We start from the raw sequence: 22,704 nt of genomic DNA, 5'->3' as shown, positions 1-22,704 counted from the left end.
TTAAGAACCAAAACTTGGTGGCATATAACAGTAGAAGAATTGACATGCATTTTAAAAATAAAAAAATTTAAAATCAACCATTGACCAAGTTCCATTAAAAGGTTGCCTACAACCCCTACTTAATTTAAATTAAAGGGAGAAAGAACCCTGTCAGGCTACGTGTAGTGTCTCCCTATGTTTTTCTCTCCTCCCACAATAGAGGGCGAATATGTTGTTTCATAGGAAGAATGAGAGGGATAGACACGAGGAGGCGCTAGCGTGATGTACATAGCGTGGCAGTGTTCTTTTTTTCTTAGAGAAAAAGTACCAACTATGGGAGGTCGGAGGGCTGAAGCAACGATTGGTAACCTTTGTTCATCTCTTGAAGAAGATTGATATATAAGAGGTGCTGGCTTAGTAGGAAACCAGATTGAGAAGTGGAAACTATAAAGAGTGAAATCATTTTCCTGCAACATAATTTATCCTTAGAGATGCAAGATATATCAGCTGTTAAAGAAGTAACTTGAGGATGGATGATACAATGGAAAGTACGATATGCTCACAACCAATGAGGCAATTAAATCGTCTAATAGTCTTATTTTTATTAGAAATAAGCCTTGGGTTGGATTATATGTGTTCGTCCTTTAGTCTAATGGATGTTCTTTATAATAGGCTACTTTAATGGGCCTATACAATGGGTAGAGGCTAGACATATGGGAATAGTTCGATAAAATGTTTTTATTTATTTATTTTAATTGTTATTATTAAGTGTTTTTAGTTAGACTAGATTGGAAATCTATTACTCTAGCCTTGTTTTGGGTCACTTTCCTTTATTATTTCAATTTTCTAGTTAGTTTAAGTTAGTATATCAATTAAGGATTCAATAAGCCTTTCGTATTTGAGTCTATTTTTGAGTCTTTTATATAAGTTTGTAAAGGAGTCTAGCATTCTACACGAATTTTGATTAGTGAAAACAAAGTTGTTGCTTTTCCTTCCTTGCATGAAAAACCTTATCATGTTTGATGAAAGATCTTTGCGTATGATCTAGGCTGGTTGGTGTTTAATCCATCCAACCACCTTGTAGTGTGAAACCTGGATGTTTCTTCTTTAACCTATTCTTTTTCTTCTTCCTCCTCCATTAACCAAGTGTTCTTCTGATTTTCTGCAACTCAAGCTCTAATCTCTAATTCATATGCAAATGTTTTTGTTTTTTTTATACATGAATTACAGTTGAGAAAATCTGTCTATCAGATCATCCTCAAAATTTTAAGAGTTGAACTTGGACCTAAAAGAGGCCTTCGATCAGAAACTCTGGCTGATCAAGATATATTAAAGAATTCCAATTCTGCCCCTATTTTCCAGATTTCATACCATCTGTCTGATTATTCTTGATTCAAATACTGTTTCTACTGATCTATTATTGCTAATATTTCTGTCACCTGATTAGAATCTATTGACCATCATATTTCTCTTATCTCAATTTCAATATGAGTTGTAAATTTACTATTATAACACTCTATACTGCAACTAGGATTGATCCATATTTTCAGATCCAACCAATAGATCGAATTTAAACTTTCAGCAAGTGTTCCTAACCCTAAGAACAAAACTCAACTAGAATTCATGTCCATCTGATCATTGGATTTTGTCTTAAGCATATTCTCCTTAATCTGGATTTTATTTTCCAAAAAAAATTCTATTTTGGGTACTGTTTTGATTCTTCAATTACAGTTCTACATTAACCAGACTGCTAAAAGCTGTTTAAGAAACTAGCCAAGGACAGAAGATCTGCAAAATCAGTGCTTTTACAACACACCTCCATACTCTCTCTCTCTCTCTCTCTGTGACACGTGCATTAATTTATATATCAAAGTACCATTTTTTTTTTAGTCCATCCAATATTTAGCAATTTCATGACTTTTTACCTTTATTATTTTAAATAATGTGCACATCCAAAATTATCCTAATAGCAACAGAAAATACCACATTTTTCCCAATGAAAATGATGAGGGCAAAAAACAGAAGGTACAGAGACAAACTGCTTAGTAGGGGTTTGTGACGGATCATGGTTTTTTTTTTAAAGATGAAAACCCCTCAAAAAGTGCAGCCAATGAGAATGACAATTTCAGATAAGTTGGTTGTTTTAATAAAATCCCAAAAAAAGGGGAGGACAAGGAGGCGGGAAAGCACAAGAGAAAGAGAATCCCCTTAAATACAAATGTTATAAAGAAATAATTTTTCTGTGAACAAGAGTTTTATAAAAGGAAGGAAGAATCTACAAGGAATACTAATGAGAAAAGGGTTCTCAGCTCACAACACCTAAGCTGCAAACAAAGCGACCAGATTTGGGCACACCCTTAACAAATTCATGTCTTAGAAGCAACCTGGGACCACCGGAGGTAGACCGAGCAAAACCTGAACCCAACCTGAACCAAATTAGGCACCGCGGGGGCGGACCACCTAATTACCGGCTCCATTGCTAGTTCCGACAAGGAAACACAAGACACCATGGTCTGCATTACATTAGCAAAAACTGCAAAAACATTACATCAGCAGAAGTTAGATAACCCTCATCAGATAGAATCAGCCAATCTAGGCATCTGATGTAATGATATAAATGCCACCAAGCAACCAAAAATTACTTGGATTGTCATGTTAGCCTAGCTTTGTTCAAGAGAAACCAAGGGAGAAGCATTTCTTCATAAAGAGCAAACAAGCAACCAAAAATTACTGAACTAAGCTCAAAAGCCAAAGACAAAGCAAATTCTTATTCAGAATTCATACTTCTCACTTATATTAACATTCTAGACCCTATGTAAACTCTATTCTCAAATGACACTATGAAATACTCTCAACAGTGTAACCATATAGCAAAAGATTCCAAAGCAAAATAAACTCTTCAGCAACTTCTGAACCATTATATTGGTCACAATTTTTACAAATAAAATCAAACTAATGTAAAGATTTCCTAGTTCCTCTTTGTATTTTGCAATAAAATCAGATAAAAGAACTACTCAAATAATTTCTATTAGAATAAATGGTCAACTAAATAACACTGTAAGTTAGAAAAACTCAAATAAATATCAATCAGACTCTGCCACAGTTTTATACCTCATCTCTGTCTATTTGACATAAACTCTCTCAAAGCAGGTGCAAAATGTATTACCTTGGACAGTTGGACTTATTAAGATGATAATTCAGTATCCTTCTCAGTGGAAACAAAATTAGATTGGCCAGCAAGGTAATAAAGTTAGCGCAATGGATACAAAGGATAATGCTACCGACAGAGAACAAGTCAACCTTAGTGCCTCAGACAGTTAGGTCATCCTCTAGAAGAGTTCACCAATATAGGGAGATGGATCGAGATGCAAGTCCATGATATTCAGGAAAGGAATTGCTTAATATAAACCCCTGTAAGGCAAAGGATGGTTCAAGCTGTAGCTGCGGCATGCAGAGACAAAGTTCTTATGAAGCTTAAATCTAAACAGAACCATAGCGGAATGCAACATGTCACAGGAAAATATCTTTAGCAAAGAAACCTAATATGCTTTTTCTGGAAATAACGGCTATTGCCATAGACATCATCAACTTTCTCAATGATATTCAGGAAATACTATGTCTGTTAAGTGGCAACGCAGTAGCTCAGACATTAGCCAGGGAGTAGATAGATTGGCCATCATATGTCTTTGACGGCTGAGAGAAATCTGAATAATTCTATTATTTTCCACAAACTTCAACTCTTCCCCGGTTGATTTTCATACTTTTAAATTCCTTGTCTATCTTCAGTTCTTTCTAGTTTTTGTATATTTTGTTTAAAGGGGAAAAAACGCTTAGTGACCCTGCCTTCTCAAAGCTTTCTTGCATACGTGGCAATATGCCATTTGCACCATCATCAATTTGTAGACATCCAATAACTGCCTTTGATGGACTTTAAACCTGAGTTGCAGTTCAATACTCCCAATGACTAACATAATATTTCATGATCCTTGAGAGAATCAACCCAGAAAACATCATTTGTCGATTGTCCGGTCTGCCTAGAAATTCCTCTTCCAAAACTTATTTTTAAAAATAGTTTTCTGCTACACTAATTACATAAATAGAGGGATACAATATTTTTCTTTCCATAGTAATCCTATTTTGGCAATTTGCTTGGAATTTGCCCTATTCTAATACTTTGGGATTGGAGTGTGATTTGATTTAGAAATTAGGACTTGTTCTGTTGTCCAAACCCTAGCTCCATCAAGTTAACATCCGCATAATGATCAATAAGGGGCTCTACCAGTGGGAAGGTGGTGGGCAAGAGTTCTTTCAATAAAATGAACAAAACCCCTCTGTTCCAAATAAAAAAAATATTGGTAAGATGTGTATATATAGACTCTAATGCATGCTAAATTTGTAATCGGCTGACTAATATAAAAGGAAAAATAAATATTGTTATAGGACAGGAAACAAAATGAATTGGAAAGGCAGTACCTTCATGACTTGGTACTAGTCCTTACAAAGCTAAGATGAGCCAAATAATTGCTCTCAGCAAAATCATGCAATGTACGATGTGCCCGTGCCCCTTCACGGTCATTTCTCCCAAACTCTTCACTAAAGGTTCTTCTACACTCGTCAGCATCCTAAAAAAGATGACAAACAGACAATAGTTAATGAAGGCATCCAAAAGAGAACAGAAAGAAGCCAATTCCAGAGATGCTCCATAGCTCCCAACTCCATTCAAAAAGGATATCCTTCTATAAGGCAGTTGCTCTCATTATTCGAATATATAAATGCTTAATTATTGATCATGTAGAACCTTAGTAAAAAACTCGTACATTTCTGCATTATGCAGGTCAGAAAGTTCAGATTGATAGTAATACCTGTAAGAAATTCAACATTTGCTCTTCGATGGTACCACGCATGGCCAAGGTTTCCACATGAATAGGACGAGTTGCACCCATTCGATGAGCTCGACTAATGACCTGTTCCTCCATACTAATTAGAGAGAAAATTAAAAAAGTTGGTCAACAGATAGTTGTGAAGTAGTTGTTAGTATAATAAAGGGAGGATGTTTCCAGTAATTCATGTTAAAAACATATGCAATTGAATCTTGTATGAAATAGATGGCATTGCCGCATGGGTGGTCCATCGAAGCACTTAAAACATTGAAGGAATATTGAATAAGCTTCAGAATTGTGGAACACCACAAAGCATTACCTTCTGTCCCAGATAGGCTCCATTAAAAATACATGAGTGACAAAGCTTAAATCAAGACCCAGCGCTGCACTTCCATCCATCACTAAAGCCATGCAATTTGTATCCTCCTGGAAGATCGCTAATGCTTTCATCTGAACAAAGTCAAGTAAATCAAACTCCAAATGCATTGGCAGAGATAGAACGAGAATTAATTGGAATTCAATATATTTATATATATCATAAACTGTTTAACAAATTGTAATGAGAAACAAGTGCAAACAATGAATACCTTGTTGGTGGAATGCATTGGACTATACATTCCGACAAATTTGATACCAGCAACTGTTAACTGGGAAAGGAGAATCATGATTAATAGCCTTGGAGTCATTAAAAGTTGAAAAGACTCATAATACCAGGCATTTCTTAGGATAAACTGCTACCTGTTGTTCAATGACATGTATATGCTCAAGAAACTGTGAAAATATTATCACTTTCTCAAGAGGTGTCTTATAAGACTTCACATCTGGCTGGGTGCAGGCCTCATGGTGTAGTAACTCATTCCGATATCTTTTCTGAGAAAGAAAAAGATGATCATCAGAGGGCTTCACAACCTCATTGTCATCCAAAGAGCAGACCATCTTTGTATTAGCCTCCTTCAGATCTTTCAACCTTTCCACAAGATGAGCAACTTTGCTACTCGATGTTGCATGCCAATCAGCAGCCCAATCATCCTGTATAAGATTACAGCAGATAGTACATGAAGCTAAGACATAAAAATAGAAAAGGAGAAAGAAATAACATATTCCAGGTCACCTGCCTGTTTATATGAAGGCTGTAATTCAATAAGATCTTTGGGAACAGGCCATTTCGGGTTGGGATTTTCTGGACGGGTTAGTATTTCAGGAGACTGCATCTCATAATAATTCCCACAACCAAGAAAAGTACACCTTTCACTGTCCAGAGAAATACAATCAAGGCACAAAAGATGCCTACATGGAGTAATGACAGGTAAACGACACCATTCTTTGCACCTAAAGATACAGAAAAACAATTTGTTATGTAGCTGGGCAAACTGCGTAAGAGATGGATCATGAAAACTAAAAAGGCTAAACGTTACCTCAAACAGTTACCACCATTCAGGAGATAATGTCTTATCAAAACATACTCTTCTGATGTAGGACCTAGACCTTGTTCCACTAAAATATCCATTGTTTCCTGAATATCCTCTCCAGCATCAGTTACTTTAATATGTCCGGCCACACAGCATGATAGCCTAACATTTCTAATTGTGGTGCTTCGGAACTTCCACTGTTTTGGGTTCAGAAGGCTCTCAACATGCGAAGGATCATTCCAGTCGGCCATTAAAATATTGCGCCGAACAGTAACCACCAATTCATTGTAACTTCTTGCATGTTCTTCAGTAAAATCAAGAAATGTTACTTTCCTAATGCAAGGAGGTATAGTTTGTAAATCTGCCTTTCTAGAACTGATCATGCACCTATGAAGTAGCTGCAACAGACGTGATCGGCCTTCCACCATCTCTGCCTCAAATGGCCTAAGAATGCCTGCCTCCCATGACTTCTGATTTTGCCCATAAGCTTCCTCATGAAGGAACTTAAGCATGGGTTGAAGATGAGATACTTGACTGTTGGGAGTGTTTGGAGTTGGTGTTCCAGTTAATAACCACCGATTGGAAGCTGTCAATGAAATGGCCATTTGCAATTTGTTTGTTAAGCTAAGACTTGAACCAAGAGTGTGTCCTTCATCCAACATTATTCTAAGCCAATGCACCTGCATCAATACACTCTTTTTACGCAGGCCCCATTCTGTACTTAAACGATTAAAGGTGGTTATTACAACATCATAGTCCCATGCCAGATTGTGTGCACAGGGCTTTTGATCAGTCCAGACATAAACACGCAGCTGCCCAGGTTTGACATGCTTTCGGATCTGAGTCTTCCAGTGATCAACTAAATTTGCTGGGACAACAACTAGTGTTGCTCTTGACAAATATAGCCTTACTAAGTCTAAAGGCTTTGTGAGAGCAATTCGTAATGCAACTGAATCAAAAGCCAATTTGTCAAGTTGGTGTGGGTAATACAATCTGCTGGTACCCTTCTCAACTCTCACAATGAGACCAAATGCTTTAAAAATTTTATCGTATCCATCTGCACCACCTCTGTAAGTGATGCGAGGGTCTAAAACTGGACGTGTCAAACCAACTGTTTCCATTTCTAAGAGTTTGTTCTCAGAAAGTTTAGCCAACCAAGTTAAAGCCTTCACTGTTGTAGGGTTTATTGATGTATAGTGCTCCTTAAGCACGCTTGTGAAAAATGCCACATTCTGCTCCTTCCCACCCCGGGTTCCTTTCCTGTGAAAACCTGGTAAGTATGTTATGGGCTTGCTGTAGTCCCAAGATTCCTCAGGACTGGCACAAGTCTGGTGGAAAGAGTCAGAATTCATGCTACAAAACCATGATTTAGTAGCATTTGGCACACTAGTATCAGAAAGCTTCCGCCACTTGTGACAAGAATCACATTGAACCCAAGTCTCATTATATTCAGATTGATCAACACCACCCTTGCGAGGCTTCTTGCAACCATTGGATAATCTCAATGACACACAATCTTGCTTGTTCCGAAATAAATGTGTTGGGGTATCTGGACTACGTTTTCTTTTATTCGCATTTTTTCTGACCCTGCTTTCTTTTGCAGAGCCTGAAGCCCTTTCATATGCAGTACGGAGATTTCTCTTAGCATGACTCAAGCTCCTAGTGCACCGGAAGACACGTGTTGCAGGAGAAGAGAATGTAGTTGTGGAAGATGTAGTTCCTACTTTGCTAGGACAGGAATCAGCAGTCCTCAAACAAAGCTCATCCGAAACTACTGATCTTGCTCTCTTTGATAAGGAGGGTGTTGAGCTCTGAATTGGAGTCATACCTGGACACATCGGTCCCCTTTGCCCATTTTGACTCATGAACCCTTTCCATGACAACATCAAATTCCTAGAAGAGAAATTACGAGAACTCAGTTCATAATAGCCACAAGTTTGCTCAGGATTATGCTTACACCATGTCACTTCAGCTCCTCCTGGAGGGTCTGCTAATGTTCCTTGAGTCTTCAGAATAAGAGAGAGTGCAGTTATGGTCTTACCTAAGCCTGGCTCATCACAAAACATACCACCACGGAAATCTCTGATGGTGGGAGTGATTCCAGCGACTATCTCACCAGAAACAGCATTTATATAAAAATGGAACCCATCCTCAGTTGAGAAATCTACATATAGAGGATGCGCCAAGACTCCAGCATTGCGCTCACGCTGTAACATCCACTTAACTGCAGCTTGCTGATGAGGGAAAAGCTTAAGCTTCAAGCATGGCATGATTGATAATGCCAAGGATCTTAGATGGTGACAAGTGGCTGCTACTCTGACTAGATCCATGGGGCCAAGCAGAATCAGAATACTAATAAGTACATCATCTGAAACCTCATATATGCCTGAACTAAGAGAATCAAATGCAGGTTTGATTCTTGTAGAATAAACTTTTCCCTCCCTTGAAACACCGGGTAAACTCTTGAAAATTTCATGGAGCTCAAACAGCTTCTTCTTGGAAGCTCCAGTTACATTCTGGTGCAGTTTACATCCAAGAACATGACAATCTGAGTCACTCCAAACGCCCTCATCATCTCTCTTAGTATATATAAAATGGTTTCTGCCACCACTGAGCATCAAGTTCCTCTTCTCCCAGTCACAACTGCAGATAAATGTTCCCGAATTGGTAGGCAAGTCAGAAAAACAATATAATTGTTCAATTGGCAGAAAAGGCCTAGTGTGTTAAGCACAGGAAGGTACACCTAGAGTATCAATTAAATAACTAAAATAGAGCCAATAATCATAAATAGGAAATGCATCCAAAGTATTACTCCAAGTGAAGCTTCAGAAGCCTACAAAAGCAGGTGGATTTGTTTTACTTTTTGAAGTGAATTTACTCTTTAAAATGAATTGCCCTTGTTCTATTGGTATCATATGTTTACACTAATATTATTCAGGAGCAACAATTTTCCTCTAGGTCACAGATTCATTGCAAAGAAAAGGAAAATTGGTTACAAGTTCCATCTGAATGTATGAATTACATTGTTGGAAAGAATAAAACTAAAAGAAAAAGAAAAAATCAGAAGACTAGCAATGGTCAAGATGACAACATATTTGTTCACCAAGTATTTTTTTGAACTGTTAGCTTTGGTAGAACCTGTAGAGTTCATTCCCATGCATAAATCCTTCCCTGCCATAGGAAAGAGAAATTTTAAGAAATGAAGAGAGAGAGAGAGAGAGAGCTTATGGAAATATTTAAAGCTTACAAAAGGAATCTCTATATGGTCTTTATCGACCTAGAAAAGGCCTATGATAGAGTTCCTAGGGAGCTCATATGGCATGTCCTAGGGAAGAGAAGGAGCTCGAGTAACTATGCAGATATAGTTAAGGACATTTATAAGGGCGTGGTGACAAGTGTCAAAACTGCAGAGGGACAAAGTAGTGAATTCACAATTACAATTGGGCTACACCAAGGATCAGCTCTTAGCCCCTATTTGTTTGCACTCATCATGGATGATTTAACCAGGCATATTCAAGATGAGATCCCTTGGTGTATGCTATTCGTTGATGAAATTGTTTTGATAGATGAGACAGTGGAAGGGATTAATGCGAAGCTGGAGCTAGGGAGATCATACTTGGAATCAAGAGATTTTAAGTTACGCAGAACAAAGACCGAATATATGATGTGTAACTTCAATCAAATCAGGAGAGATGATGAAGTGGTGAAACTTGAGGAGCGAGAGCTGCCACAAAGTGAATGTTTTAAATACCTAGGGTCAATCTTTAACAAAGAAAGTGATATAGAAGATAATGTTTCCCAAAGAATTAAAGTAGGATGGATGAAGTGGAGAGGAGCATCAGGAGTCCTATGCGACAAACGCATGCCTATTAAGCTTAAAGGAAAATTCTACAGGACAGTAATAAGACCAGCGATGACTTATAGAGGGGAATGTTGGGCAGTTAAGAAGAGTAATATAGATAAGATGAGTGTAGGAGAGATGAGGATGTGCGGCAAGACCTAGAGAGATAGAGTAAGGAATGTTTGTATTAGAACCGAGTTGGGAATGGCACCAATCCAGGACAAGCTTCGTGAGAGCCGCTTGAGGTGGTTTGGTCATGTCCAAAGCAGACCCATGGATGCACCAGTAAGAAAGAGTGACCAGATTCAATTTGAAGGAGCTAAAAGAGGTAGGGGCAGGCCTAAAATGACTATTGGAGAAGTGGTAAAAAAGATATGCATATGGTAGGGCTCGATCCTAGTATGACCGCGAATAGAGTTGTTTGGAGGACAAGAACCCGTGCAGCCGACCCCTCGTAGGGGGATGTTCCTGGGATGCTGCTATGACTACTGCTTAGACTTTTTCCTTCAGTAATTTATTTATTTTATTTATTCTTTTAACCCCTTCTTACCTTTTTACTTCATTCTACTGTTCTTATTTCTGCTACTGTCATGGCCCCTTTGGATTCATGTAGCAAACTCCATTTAGTTGGGATAAGGTTCTGGTTGTTGTTGTTGTTGTTGTTGTTGAAGAGAGAGAGCTAAAGTTGATTGATCGTAAAGTTATATCAGTATATACAAATTTTTTTATAGTAATCACAAAAATATATGCCTAACATAGTCCCAAATAAGTGCCGGGGCACAAGAGCTAGAAGAATAATATCTGAAGGAACCAAAGCTGTTGATGTAGCACAAAACAGAGTACCGCCTCAGCAACTCAAGAGGTTGGTTAGCACCAAAAATAAGGGATCAGATCAGCCCTAAAATTAGGTCGAAGGACCCAATCAGACAGCTCTATAAAAACCTTAAAGAAGCAACGAGATCCAGAGAACAAATCTGGATCAATGTGAAAAACCGATACTGCCAGAAACTTGATATATCGAACAGCTAGAAGATAAGAGATTTCAACTCCTGTGCATCCAGAACTCAGAACTGTGCCATATCACAACCAAAGGTCTTGAATAGAAAGGGCTTCAATGCCCAAAAAGATAAGAGTAATCTGACGAGTTCATTTAATCAAAAGGTCCAAAAATTCTGAAAAAACCTTCAAGAACAGGGAACCGCCAGGCTTCATCAAATAAGGACCAATAAAGTAGAATAGTGAGGGATCTTCATAGCAATAGGAAACCCTAGTTCTTTATGATTTCATCAACTAGGTTTCAGACAAATAAACAAGGATAATAATTTGCACGTACCTCCCCTGAGATTTGCTTTAATTACACTTTCACCAGTGAGGTTTGGAAAATAACTCGTACCACCCCTGCTTTCCAAACTAATTAATAACTAAACCCACTCCGTTAACTGTCCCCGTTAGTCACAAATGGTAGGAGTGTTGAAGTCATTGTATGACCAATATACCCTTTATGGGGTAGAATGACCTGCTCCCACAAGATTCAGGGCTAAACCATAGTTCAAGATTTCGCGAAATTTTGGCGATATATCGGTTAATTTCGAAAATTTCGACATGTCCGAGATGAAATGGCTAGGCGAAATGAAAAAGTATACGATTTCGTCGAAATTTCGGGTCATTTCGGCATATTTCGGCGACATATCGAAATATCGCCGAAATGTTACAAAGCCCCCCCCCCTCCACGTGACTCATTAAAGGCCCCCTATAAAAGCCATATTTCGCTGCTAATGGTCGAGAGCTGGATAGAGGCTCTTTTGGGGGGTTTTTCTTGTTTTCCATTCTTCCAACTTGGATTCTAAGCATCTTCCAACTTGTTCTTCATCTTTTTCGACGGATCATCGCCGGAAACACGTCAGAAACACCTCCTAACAAGATTGTGAAGGATTTTTCACTGTTTAAGGTAATTTTTTTCCTCTAAAACTATTTTTTTGAAAATACTATGTTCAAGAGTTGTTGGATGGTGATGATATTAATATAAGTTAGACACCGGAGGCCGATCTACAACCTCACGGTGTCAAAAAAATTTTTACATATGTATTTTATATTTTATATTTTCTTATTTTAAAATTTGATTTTCCTACAACAAAAATAGGAAAAAACTAGGGGTAATATAAATTGGATAGGGATCAATTAATAGGGGTGTCAATGGGTCGGGTTGGGCCGGGCCTGCCCTAAACCCTAGCCCAACCCTAGGGGCCTTAACCTAAACCCTAACCCAACCCAACCCTGGCAGGGCCAAGAAACCCTCAACCCAGTCCCGACCCTGCCAGGGTTTTCCCTAACTCGACCCGACCCTGATTGACCCTGCTAGGGTCGGGCAGGGTCAGGTTGGCCCTGATTGACCCTGACCATTAAATTTCTTTACCTCTAGCATCATCAGGCAGGAAACGCAGGAAACGTTCTCCATGATTCTGGAGACGTGGAGAATGAAGATCCTTTTCCCTGAACTAATAATCTCAAGTCTCAACATAAAATTGAAACAAAACAATAATAGAGGGAGGAACCTTAAATGGTAAAAGTGCCCCACCTTACTGTAATGGAAATTCGAAAATCAAAGCAAACAATCCTAATGCAGAAGCAATTGAATAAAATTTTCATTGATGAAGTAAAATAAAATACAAAATAAGGAGCAGAAAATAAAGAAAGGACTTCTGCTAACATATAGCCTCAATCTCAGAAGCATATTGGTTGAAAGACTGTTCGTCCCTAATGCAGCCTTAAGCAATATTCCGGCACATCCCAAGAGCATAGAGCAACAAAGAGGGCCATTCTCTTGCAAGAAAGGAGTAGAAAATAAAGAAAGAAATTGTGAACCAATAAGGAGAAGGAATGAGAAATCGACGAGTAACTATCACAGGAGTAGGCGAGTGAAGATGTGCACTTGTGCAAATGGAAGGACTCGGGAGTAGGGAGTGGACCTGCCTTGTTGGGTTGAGTTCATAACTGCACCAACAATCAGATCAGATGAAGTCGAAGGAGAGATTGACTGAGAGTTCAGAGTTGAGAGTGAGTGATCGAGACTCGAGATCTTCAAAGCTTGATTCACTGCTTCAGCCTCCAGCGGCGCCCTTAGCGTTGAAGACTTGAAGGTTGAAGTTAGCAATTAGGAATTATGATTATTAGGGTTTGTCGGTTTGGCTTTAACCGTACGTGGTTATGTGCCTTTTTTTTTAGTACTTTTTTCGGTTAGTGTGAAGATGGATAATAAATTAACCATATTTATTCATATCTATATCTATATATACTTATATATAATTAATACAGGGTCGGGCCGGACCGGGTCGGGCTCAGTCTGAGGCCTAAACCCAAGCCCAACCCGAACCTGCCAGGGCCAAGCTATTACTAAACCCAAACCCGCCCTTCGGGCTGAAAAATCAGGGTTGGATCCAGGGCGGGTTAGGGCGGGCTCGGGCTGATCGGGCTTTTTTGACACTCCTATCAATTAAATATATGTTAGACACCAATGGCCGATCTACGGCTTTACGGTGCCGAAAATATTTTTCTGCCCATAAAAATTTATTTTTATTTTTGGAAATTAAGAAAAGTATTTAAAAATAAAAAAAATAAAAGAAACAAATAAGGAAAAATATTAGGTTTTGGTTTGAAAAATATGAAAGTAATTTTTACATGTTTTTTAAGTGCATTAGATATATATTATGTTTAATCATTTCGGTTTTGTTGTGTTAGATTAATATTTATATGAAAATTATTTATAAAAATTGTTTTTAATTATGAGAAAAATATAAGGGTTAGGGGAAATATATTAAATAGCTATACAATTGTTTTAATATTCTCAAAGTCTCAATTGAAGTGCTTCTACATTAAGTTTTTAATTATTTGTTTTACTTACATTGCACTAAACAAGTATTGTTATGGTGGATCATGAAAGACAACGTGTGAAAGGAAAGCAGAAGATAGGGGAATGTGGTCAACAGAGGGACCAGAGGGAGCAGAGAGAGCAAAGGCCAGCCAGGCAGCCTAAGGGTGACATTGCATGGTTACATGGCACTCCAATTGATGGGGATAAGAGAAAATCACAATGTAACTATTGTCACATGAAGTTTTTGGGAGGTGGGTCCAGTAGACTTAAACAACATGTGATTAGAGGATCTAAAGATGTTGTAGGTTGCCATATGGTCCCTACTCAAGTAGCTAGGGAAGTTGGTGAGACTTCGAGGGGAAAGAATAAGATGAAGGCTGACAAGTAGAGGGTAAGGGAACAACTGGAGGAGGCAGTGAGGAGTTCAATGGGAGGAGGAGAAGGAGAATACTATGATGATGATGATGACAGTGATGACCCCATCTATGTGCCTGATGATATACAAACACCACAGGAGGCTAGGGACTTTCGACGGTCTGTTTCGAGTAGTAAAGTTTGTTTTCAAGATGATTAGTAAACAGAGAGTAGGGGGTAGTGGAGGAGCTGGCACATCTGGAGGTTCTAAAGTTGGTGGGTTGTTGAATCCTTTTAAAAGATCACAAAGTATGAAGGCAGCTCAAACACCTTTATCGGTACTAATACCACCATTAGCATCACATCCTAAACTACATAGGAAGAAGGGAAGCACTCAACCAAAAATCAAAGGTGCATGGAAGAATATGAAGGGGTTAGTGAAAGAGTCAATAGCTAAGTTTATGCTATAACATACCATCCCAACAAACACCGCACAAGGCCCCCATTATGATACCATGATTGATACAATTGCAGAGGCTGGGCCAGGGTTCAAGGGGCCCACTACCCCATATGAGGTAATGAATGTTTATTTACCTCAACAAAAGTTTGCGATTGATGAATACATTGGTGAAATGAGGAGTATGTGGGAGACATATGGGGTAACTATAATGGCAGATAATTGGACTGGGCCTACAAGAAAGTCCATCACCAATTTTATGGTCTACTGTGATGAGAGGATAGTTTTCCTCAAATCTTGGATGCATCCAAAGAGATAACGGATGCAAAATACATTTATAGATTGTTGAAGGAAGTGGTTGAAAAAGATGTAGGAATAGAGAACGTTGTCCAGATTGTAACGAATAACGGAAGCAACTTCAAGAAGGCCGGTGAGAAGATGATGAATAACAGTAAGTACCGACTCTTCTGGACTCCTTGTGCGGCCCATTACATTGAACTAATGCTGAAGGATATGGGGAAGTTAAAATTGGTGAAGACAATGGTGGAAAGTGCAAGACAAGTCACCAGCTTTGTATACAACCACTCATTTGCACTAAATCTATTGAGGGAAAAATGTGGGGGTAACTTGGTGAGGTCGGGCATCACTAAATTCGCCACAAAATACATTGCCCTAAAAAGCTTTGAGACATAGAAGGTCGGGCTAAGATCTATGTTTGCTTCTGAAGAGTGGTTTGGATGGAAGGGTTCCAATACCGCAAGTAGGAGAGAAGCACAGACAACCATGTCCTCTAAGGAATTTTTGACAAAGCTAAACAAAGTGGTGAAAGTTTTGGAGCCAATAGTTAAAGTTCTATATATAGCAGACTCCTCTCTCAAGTGTCCCACCAAACTAGTCCTATATACTGCCATTGACTTGATGAAGGATAGTATCTACAATGTGGCTCCTCGTAGTACCAAGCACATTATCAATGCTCGCTAGGAGAATCAACTTATGCATCCACAGCATAAGGTTGGTGAGTAATTTTGTTTATGTAACTAATTCATATCTTAGTAATATTACTAATTACCTTTGCATTTGACAATATCTCATTTCTATATGTCAATTTTCAGCATACTACTTAAACCCCAAGTATCAATATAATAATAGGCTTGGGTTGGATACTCAACTTATTGATACTGTGAAACAAGTAGTAAAAAAGTTGGAGCCAAATGGTAGACTACAATCTATATGCAACAATGAGGTGAGTCTTATAATTCATTTGAAATATAATTAGTAAGTAATAATTACTAATTAGTAATGAGTCATTACTACTTTTCCACTTGGGTATAGATGAAGATTTTTAGGGACGCATTGGGGAGTTTTGGAACCGATGCTACAGTACAAGGCAGAGCACGCGGCGATGCTGGTACTCAATTCAATATCGTATTCTTTTAAATTACATACGTATTGAAAGTTGAAAGTTGAAAGTTGTGAAAATTTTGACATGTCTTTTTTTTGTTGTAAACTTGTAATACAACTGAATGGTGGGTGTTGTATGGGGAATCGGCTGAGAATTTAAGGAGAATAGAATCAAGGTCCTTGCCCAAACATGTTTCGCATCTAGCTATGAGAGGAACTGGAGTAGGCGAAACAGATTAGATTCCGAACGTCTATCTGACTTAGTGTATGTATACTACAACTTGAGGCTGAAACTGTAACACATACGCATGGGAAATGAGGGACAAAGGGTCACTATTGACCTCGCCGACATCTTTCAGGTTGACTCAGACGATGATGACCTTATTATCGATTGGGTGAGGGATAGAGGTGAGCCGGTGTTGGATCAGGAGGGAGGTAGGCCAGACCCCGTGATAGCTTCTGAGATGGGTACTGATGCGGATGATTATATGGCTGACAAGGGTCAGATACATGCACAGGAAGCATCACCCATACCATTCCAGCCCACAGGTGGCAATGCTGATGAGGATGATGATTGGTCCAAGTCCCCAAGTGGTACTAGTAGGCATCAAACTCAAACTCAGACTGGAACTGATGGAAGTGATGCTGATGGTAATGATGATGGTGGTGGTGGTGGTGAAGCATTTGATGGAATGCGAGAGTATTATGTGGTAGACGAGCAGATGGCGCCTGTAAAGCTAGTCCGATTCATTGGAGAAACACAATTTGATCATGCCACACAAGATACGGACCACAGTGCACTTGAGGCCGCACCCACACCCTCACGTACCCCCTTATCATACACCAGGAAGTGTAGGGGTCGACAGACACAGGCCGTTGATTATATGGATATTGATGAGTTATCTAGCTGTGTTGGTGCATTGAGTATAGGAGATAGGGAGGGAGGATCGAGTGGGCATTGGCATGCCCCATCTTTTGACGCACATACCACTCTATCGTCATCAGATTATAGTGCATCATAACCTTAAGGTGGATATGGATATGGATATGGGCAGTTCGTTGGAAACTATGACTCCCAGTCCCAGTACCAGCCCCAAGGACGTACTGGATCATCTTTCGTGGACGACATCTTTTCAGACCCTAGCTACCCAACTCACCAACCATACATGCTGCCAGCACCGACATCACATCATACTGGATCAATGGGTAGTCATGGTTATTCTTCACAGTCACAGATTGGTCACCAATATCCTAGGATAGGTTACCTTCAGTATGTTGATGACTCCATTTACATGACAATTGTAGATGACTACACTCGTTCCTTCTTCGAAACTATACCGTGGTCCACTTATGTCCTTCAGACAGAAAGCAATTGACGTCGACTCCAGTGGAGCATGAGTAGGGTCGACCCAAGAAGGCATAGCAATTATTATTAGGATTTGTTTCATGACAATTGTGAGTCTTGTGAGTTGTGACTTGTGACTTGTGAGTTGTGAACTTGTGACTTTGTGTATTGACTATTGAGTATTGAACTAATGACTTTATGCACTTATGAATTTTTTAGTTTAAAGTTTAAACTAAAGGCAACATTTGACTTTATTTTTTATTCATTACTTTGTTTCAATTTGTTATTATGTCTTTCGGTACTTATACAATGTGTATTTAACTATTTATACATCAGGGTCCGACCGTCTACTATCAATCAAGGGTGCAAACCCAAAACACCACTTTGAGTTCATTTTTTTGCAATATGAAGGTTTAAATGTATGTATTCAGCTTAAATAAGGGTGTACATGAAGTATCAGGCTTTAATATGGTCAAAAACCCACCGAGATGGAGTGCCGCAATATGGCAGAAAAAATACCATATTTCGGCGAAATTTCGGATATTTCAGATATCTCGACCAGCCAGAAATGGCGAGATATCGCGAGATTTTGGACTATGGGTTAAATGAAATTGTCACTCTTGTAAGTTCTCATTTTCAAATCCCTACAACACAGAGTTTGGTAAAAAAGGGGTGATATGTGTAAATATCACAGCAACCATCTTTCTAAAACCTAACCCAAAACCAAACCACAGCAACCATCTTTCCCCCTGCCGGCTTTCTTATTTTATTTCCTTATCTTCTAATCTGTAAAAAAACAAAACCACTTATTCTCAAAACTTCCTTTCTTCTCATCCCATCCCATCCACCTGCAGTCAGGAACAGAAACCGTTACCGAACCCCTACTTTCTATTCCCATTTTCTCTGAATCCCAAACCATGAACAAAACCCCAGCTCTCATTCTTCAATTTCTCTCTACCATTCTAAAATCTGGGCTGTTGCGATCGATGCAAGGTGAGATTTCTCTCTGATTGCTCTCTGCCATTCTAAAAATCTGGGTTATTGCAATTGATGCGAGGTGCGTTACTCCAATTTCACTCTCTTTTGGATTGGTGGCATTAGTTTCTTGTCTTCCCTGTTCTGCCATTGGTAAAAACTCAAGCTTTATCATCCAACATCACTGATTGAGGGATCCATTTGAATTATTTTTTTGTGTGTGTGATGTTATTTACTCTACTCCCTTGTTCTGCCATTGGAAAAAACTCAAGCTTTTGGTAATGTGTTGTCACTGATTGAGTGACCTTGTACAAAGGTCGAAGGTATGCACCTGAAGAACTGCAATTTTTTGTCCAAACCCCTTGCCTTTTATCTTACAATTTTAACCCCAATTTTCCAACCTAATTCATCAATTTTTAGCCAAAAAGAAACAGTAGATCACCAACTGAATAATGGGGTCAAATTTAATTGTATAGGCGGGTTTTGCAGTCCAAGCCTTCTTTTCCGTTCTGCTTTCTTTATTTGATCTTGCTGAGTTTTTGGTGAGATGGGGAGACAGTGCGGCCATGGATGAGTTGCAGGTTAGGGTTCTTCAAGAATAGAAATAAGGGAAATAATGAAGAAATAGGTTCATTTTAGAATGAAGGGCATTATGGTCAACTAATAAACAATTCTAATGTTTTCAGTCACAAGTTAACGGAGTGGGTTTAGTTATTAATTAATTTGGAAAGCAGGGGAGGTACATGTTATTTTCCAAACCTCATGGGTGAAAGTGTAATTAAAGCAAACTTCGGGGGAGGTACATGTAAATTACCCAATAAATAAATAATCATACACATTGGTTGCTGTAGACAACAGATAAAGTTGAGAGAAACCCTCAAAGTAGAAGAATTAAAACAACCACTGGATCTTTAATTCTCTGATACCATGCTACAATATCAGTTCATTAAAGACAACCAGCAGTAATAAGAAGAAGAAGAACAAGAGATCAATTGAGAGAGAGAAGATGACGAAGCCTGCCCACGGTTTGTATTGTGAACAGAATAGACAAACCGTGGGCTCTCACTTAAAATTCTTAACAATCAACAATACATAAACCGACTTAAGAATATATCAATAAAGTACCTAAACTACCCTCACTAACTAAGCTATCAATTAAGCAATAGAAATAGACCAAACATAAACTATGGGCCTGTGGACCTACACACAAACGAACACTTAATAATTTTGCAAAAGGGAGAATAATTGACAGAAAATTCATGGAAGGTTCCACACAACTCAACTCAAATACATTCAAATGTGATCAGAAACACCGTGGTATGGCTGAATATCGGCCTTATAAGTTGCCAATTTGACTTATTTTGTTCACTTATTTTCAAGGTTGAAGAATAACTTTGTAATTTCACTGTTCAGAACCAGTCTTTTTTTTTTAAATATAATATTCAGGTCCAGCTTTACCTATAAGGCTGTTTTAGTCTCTTCTATGGCGGTATGGTCAAATTCAGTTAGTTTTATTATGTTAAGGTCCAGCTTTTCAAGTTCCTTTTTTGATATTTCAAACAAGATTATTAGTTCCTGTTTTCAGTTTAACTTTTGTCTGTTGTCTCTAGGCCAATTTTTGTGGGTCAAAACATCAGTTCTATACAAATTTAGGTGTCATTAGGGAAGCTATTCAGTCACCTTTGCAAAAGAGACCAAGATCTTGCAAATTCCAGTTGAAAATAATTCTTCAAAGCTGTGAACATGATCTAGGAAATATTATATCATAGAGGCCAACTTATAATAGATTTAAGAATTATTCTCAAGCATATAAATATTTAATAAAACAAAAGTGTTCGAGTTCAATGTTGCACTATCGCTCTTGAATCTTGACCAGTAGAATATATCCATGAAGCCAATGTCTTTCCTCAAACTCAGATTCAGTACTTTGGCAGGGTCAGACGTTCAAAGTCTGAACTTTAGACCAAGATTCAACCATAAGCTTTTAGCACTTAGACATTACACCATTCATTAACTAGCCCCTTACTCCATCCTTCCTCTCAGAAATTTATCCATCTCTATCCCAAGCGACCCTTTTAATCAATTAAGTACATTCAGTTTTACTATTAGTTGAACATTGTCCCTGAACTTATCATGATTACTCTGTTTTTGAATCTATTCCAATTTCTCACTCAAATCAACCAAACCCCACCATCCTCCTAGAACATACTTTCAGTCCTAGATAAACTTGTCCCCCCCCCCCTAATGACAATAGGATGTGCAACCCATAGTAAAAAATCTCAATTACATACCCAATGCCACAACTTAATGATCAAGAACTTAAAAGAGGAATTATACCTCAAATGCCTAAACAGAGCAGCGGCCGTCGACCCTGATTTGGGGAATTGCCAACCGGACCATACTGCGACCGGCAAATACACATCGACCAGTAGCACAGCCCTCGCAGCATTGCTATCGTGAACTGAAATCCAAACTACCCGAGCAACAATCTCCAAGAGCTTGTGCACTGTCAAAGTATGAAGCTGGTGGACTACGCTCATGCTACCATTAACAAGACCAATTGCTCGGCTCTTCTTCCTTGAAGTACCATATTTTCTCTGATTAACCTTATCTTTGCTTGTCGAAGACAAGGAATTAACCTCTGAAAAATTCTCTTTTGCTCCAATTTCAGAAGCCGAATTGCCACTACATTCAATCAGAGACAATTTTGTACCATCTTCGGATTGAAAACCAACATTAGACCCAACTCCAAAGAGGTAACAACGAGTGCCAAAAGGTAGGTTCTTCGAGAGGTCGTTATATTGATTCTGTTGAGGTGAATTCACAGCGAGAATTATCGTGCAGTAGCCACAGAGCTTTTGCTGCTGAGGAGACTCTTCTGCTTGAGCACCTCGCATTGTCGAAGCTGAAAATTAGTATTTTGTAATTTAGGGTTTCAAGCTCTTTAACTAATCCATTGACAACTTTCAAACAGTCGAGACAGAGACAGAGAGAGAGAGAGAGAGAAATTGCAGACTGCAAGACCTTAAAAATTAAAATGCGAGCAAAATGGGCGAGGTAAGAGATATAGCCGTATAGGCAGAGGGATTCAAGAGAACGGAAAGTAAAAGATTATACAGAAGAACGTGAAACACTATATTAGAATACTTTCACGAATTGATAGCGGTTGATCTAGATATGTACGGTGATTATACAATCTGGCTTACACGCTAGTTATGCGGAATAGTAGACGGAGGACACATGGGATTACTTTACGTGCTTAGTACTTGATCAATGTTTTCACTCAAATAAAATTGTGTCCGCTTGTTTGAAGTTTTTCAAAATTTGAAATTTTGTAATCATTATATAAATATAATTGTATAAATTATTTAAAATTTTCTTATTTTTAGACTTAATTTTTCTATTTTTCAAATCTGGAATTTTTTGAAATTTTTTTTATCTAAGGGAAATTAAATGTAAAATAAAGTAAAACTTAATAATTAAATAAGAAATAAATCAAAATTGGTGAGATAAACATGGGAGGCAAGTACAAATGTTTCTTTTTTAGGTTTTAAAATTTCATTTGCCAAGAAGAATTGTAGAAGTGCCATTACATGGCTACAAAACGTTTCTTAATCTCAATCCACCAATGTTTTGAATTTGAGTTCATTTTTTTTTCTCTCTTTTAATGTAAGAATTCGATATAAAATGGTCTAATTTGGATTAGGATTATGACAATGGTTTCAACAGATCGACTATAGACTTGAACCTTGTTCCCACATAACCTGGTCAATTCGATTAGGCACTCAGACATATATTTCCATTGTTCAACTCTTTGACAACATAACATAATATCTCTATATGATAGTTAACTCGAAAAAAGGCTTTTGGACGCATAAATGGCGATCGAGAAAAACCTTCGAAGATGCACTTCTAGAGGTAGATAAGCTCTTCTTCAAATGAGGGGGTACTCTATTTATAGGGGATGGCATTTGTACCTCTGTGGCGCTGCAAAAGGTATCGGGACCTCCACAAAAGAAACTTAATCATAGTTTAGCATTCGTGTCACCGCGGATGCCATATGTGACTTTAGCGGCACCACAGAGATCAGAAATGATCTCCGCATAGCCAGTCTCCTTGGAAGGGTATTTTTGGGATTTTTTAAGTGTTTTTTAGGGTTATGGGAGGTCCTTCAATAAGAGAGGCATCGATATTC

General features: G+C 38.4%; 1 protein-coding gene across 3 annotated transcripts; it reads right to left on the bottom strand.

Moving 5' to 3' along the window:
- Positions 1-298: 298 nt before the first annotated feature.
- Positions 299-21,480, bottom strand: LOC122652299 (F-box protein At3g54460-like). Of its 3 annotated transcripts, none has more exons than XM_043846003.1 (9): positions 20,847-21,480; positions 6,275-8,911; positions 5,975-6,188; positions 5,598-5,888; positions 5,447-5,506; positions 5,179-5,309; positions 4,842-4,956; positions 4,453-4,601; positions 299-446 (listed from the first exon to the last, which is right to left on the bottom strand). In XM_043846003.1, the coding sequence occupies exons 1-8, from the start codon at positions 21,404-21,406 to the stop codon at positions 4,455-4,457; spliced, it is 4,155 nt and encodes a 1,384-aa protein (XP_043701938.1). In that variant the 5' UTR covers positions 21,407-21,480; the 3' UTR covers positions 299-446; positions 4,453-4,454. The 3 variants fall into 3 exon arrangements, with proteins under 3 accessions (XP_043701938.1, XP_043701940.1, XP_043701939.1); XM_043846005.1 differs by lacking the exon at positions 20,847-21,480 and adding an exon at positions 9,343-9,375 and having other exon boundaries at positions 6,275-8,916; XM_043846004.1 differs by lacking the exon at positions 299-446 and adding an exon at positions 3,244-3,390.
- Positions 21,481-22,704: the final 1,224 nt, after the last annotated feature.

This window comes from Telopea speciosissima, chromosome 2, assembly GCF_018873765.1.
Source record: "Telopea speciosissima isolate NSW1024214 ecotype Mountain lineage chromosome 2, Tspe_v1, whole genome shotgun sequence".
In the NCBI taxonomy this organism is placed as follows: Eukaryota; Viridiplantae; Streptophyta; class Magnoliopsida; order Proteales; family Proteaceae; genus Telopea; species Telopea speciosissima.
This window is presented reverse-complemented; position numbering and strand designations above follow the sequence as displayed.

Coding starts and splice junctions, on each gene's coding strand:
- LOC122652299 (XM_043846003.1), bottom strand. CDS start 21,406: ATGCGAGGTGCTCAAGCAGAAGAGTCTCCTCAGCAGCAAAAGCTCTGT. Junction 6,189..6,274: donor AATGGTGGTAACTGTTTGAG/GTAACGTTTAGC, acceptor CTGTATCTTTAG/GTGCAAAGAATGGTGTCGTT. Junction 4,602..4,841: donor AAATGTTGAATTTCTTACAG/GTATTACTATCA, acceptor CATCTTTTTTAG/GATGCTGACGAGTGTAGAAG.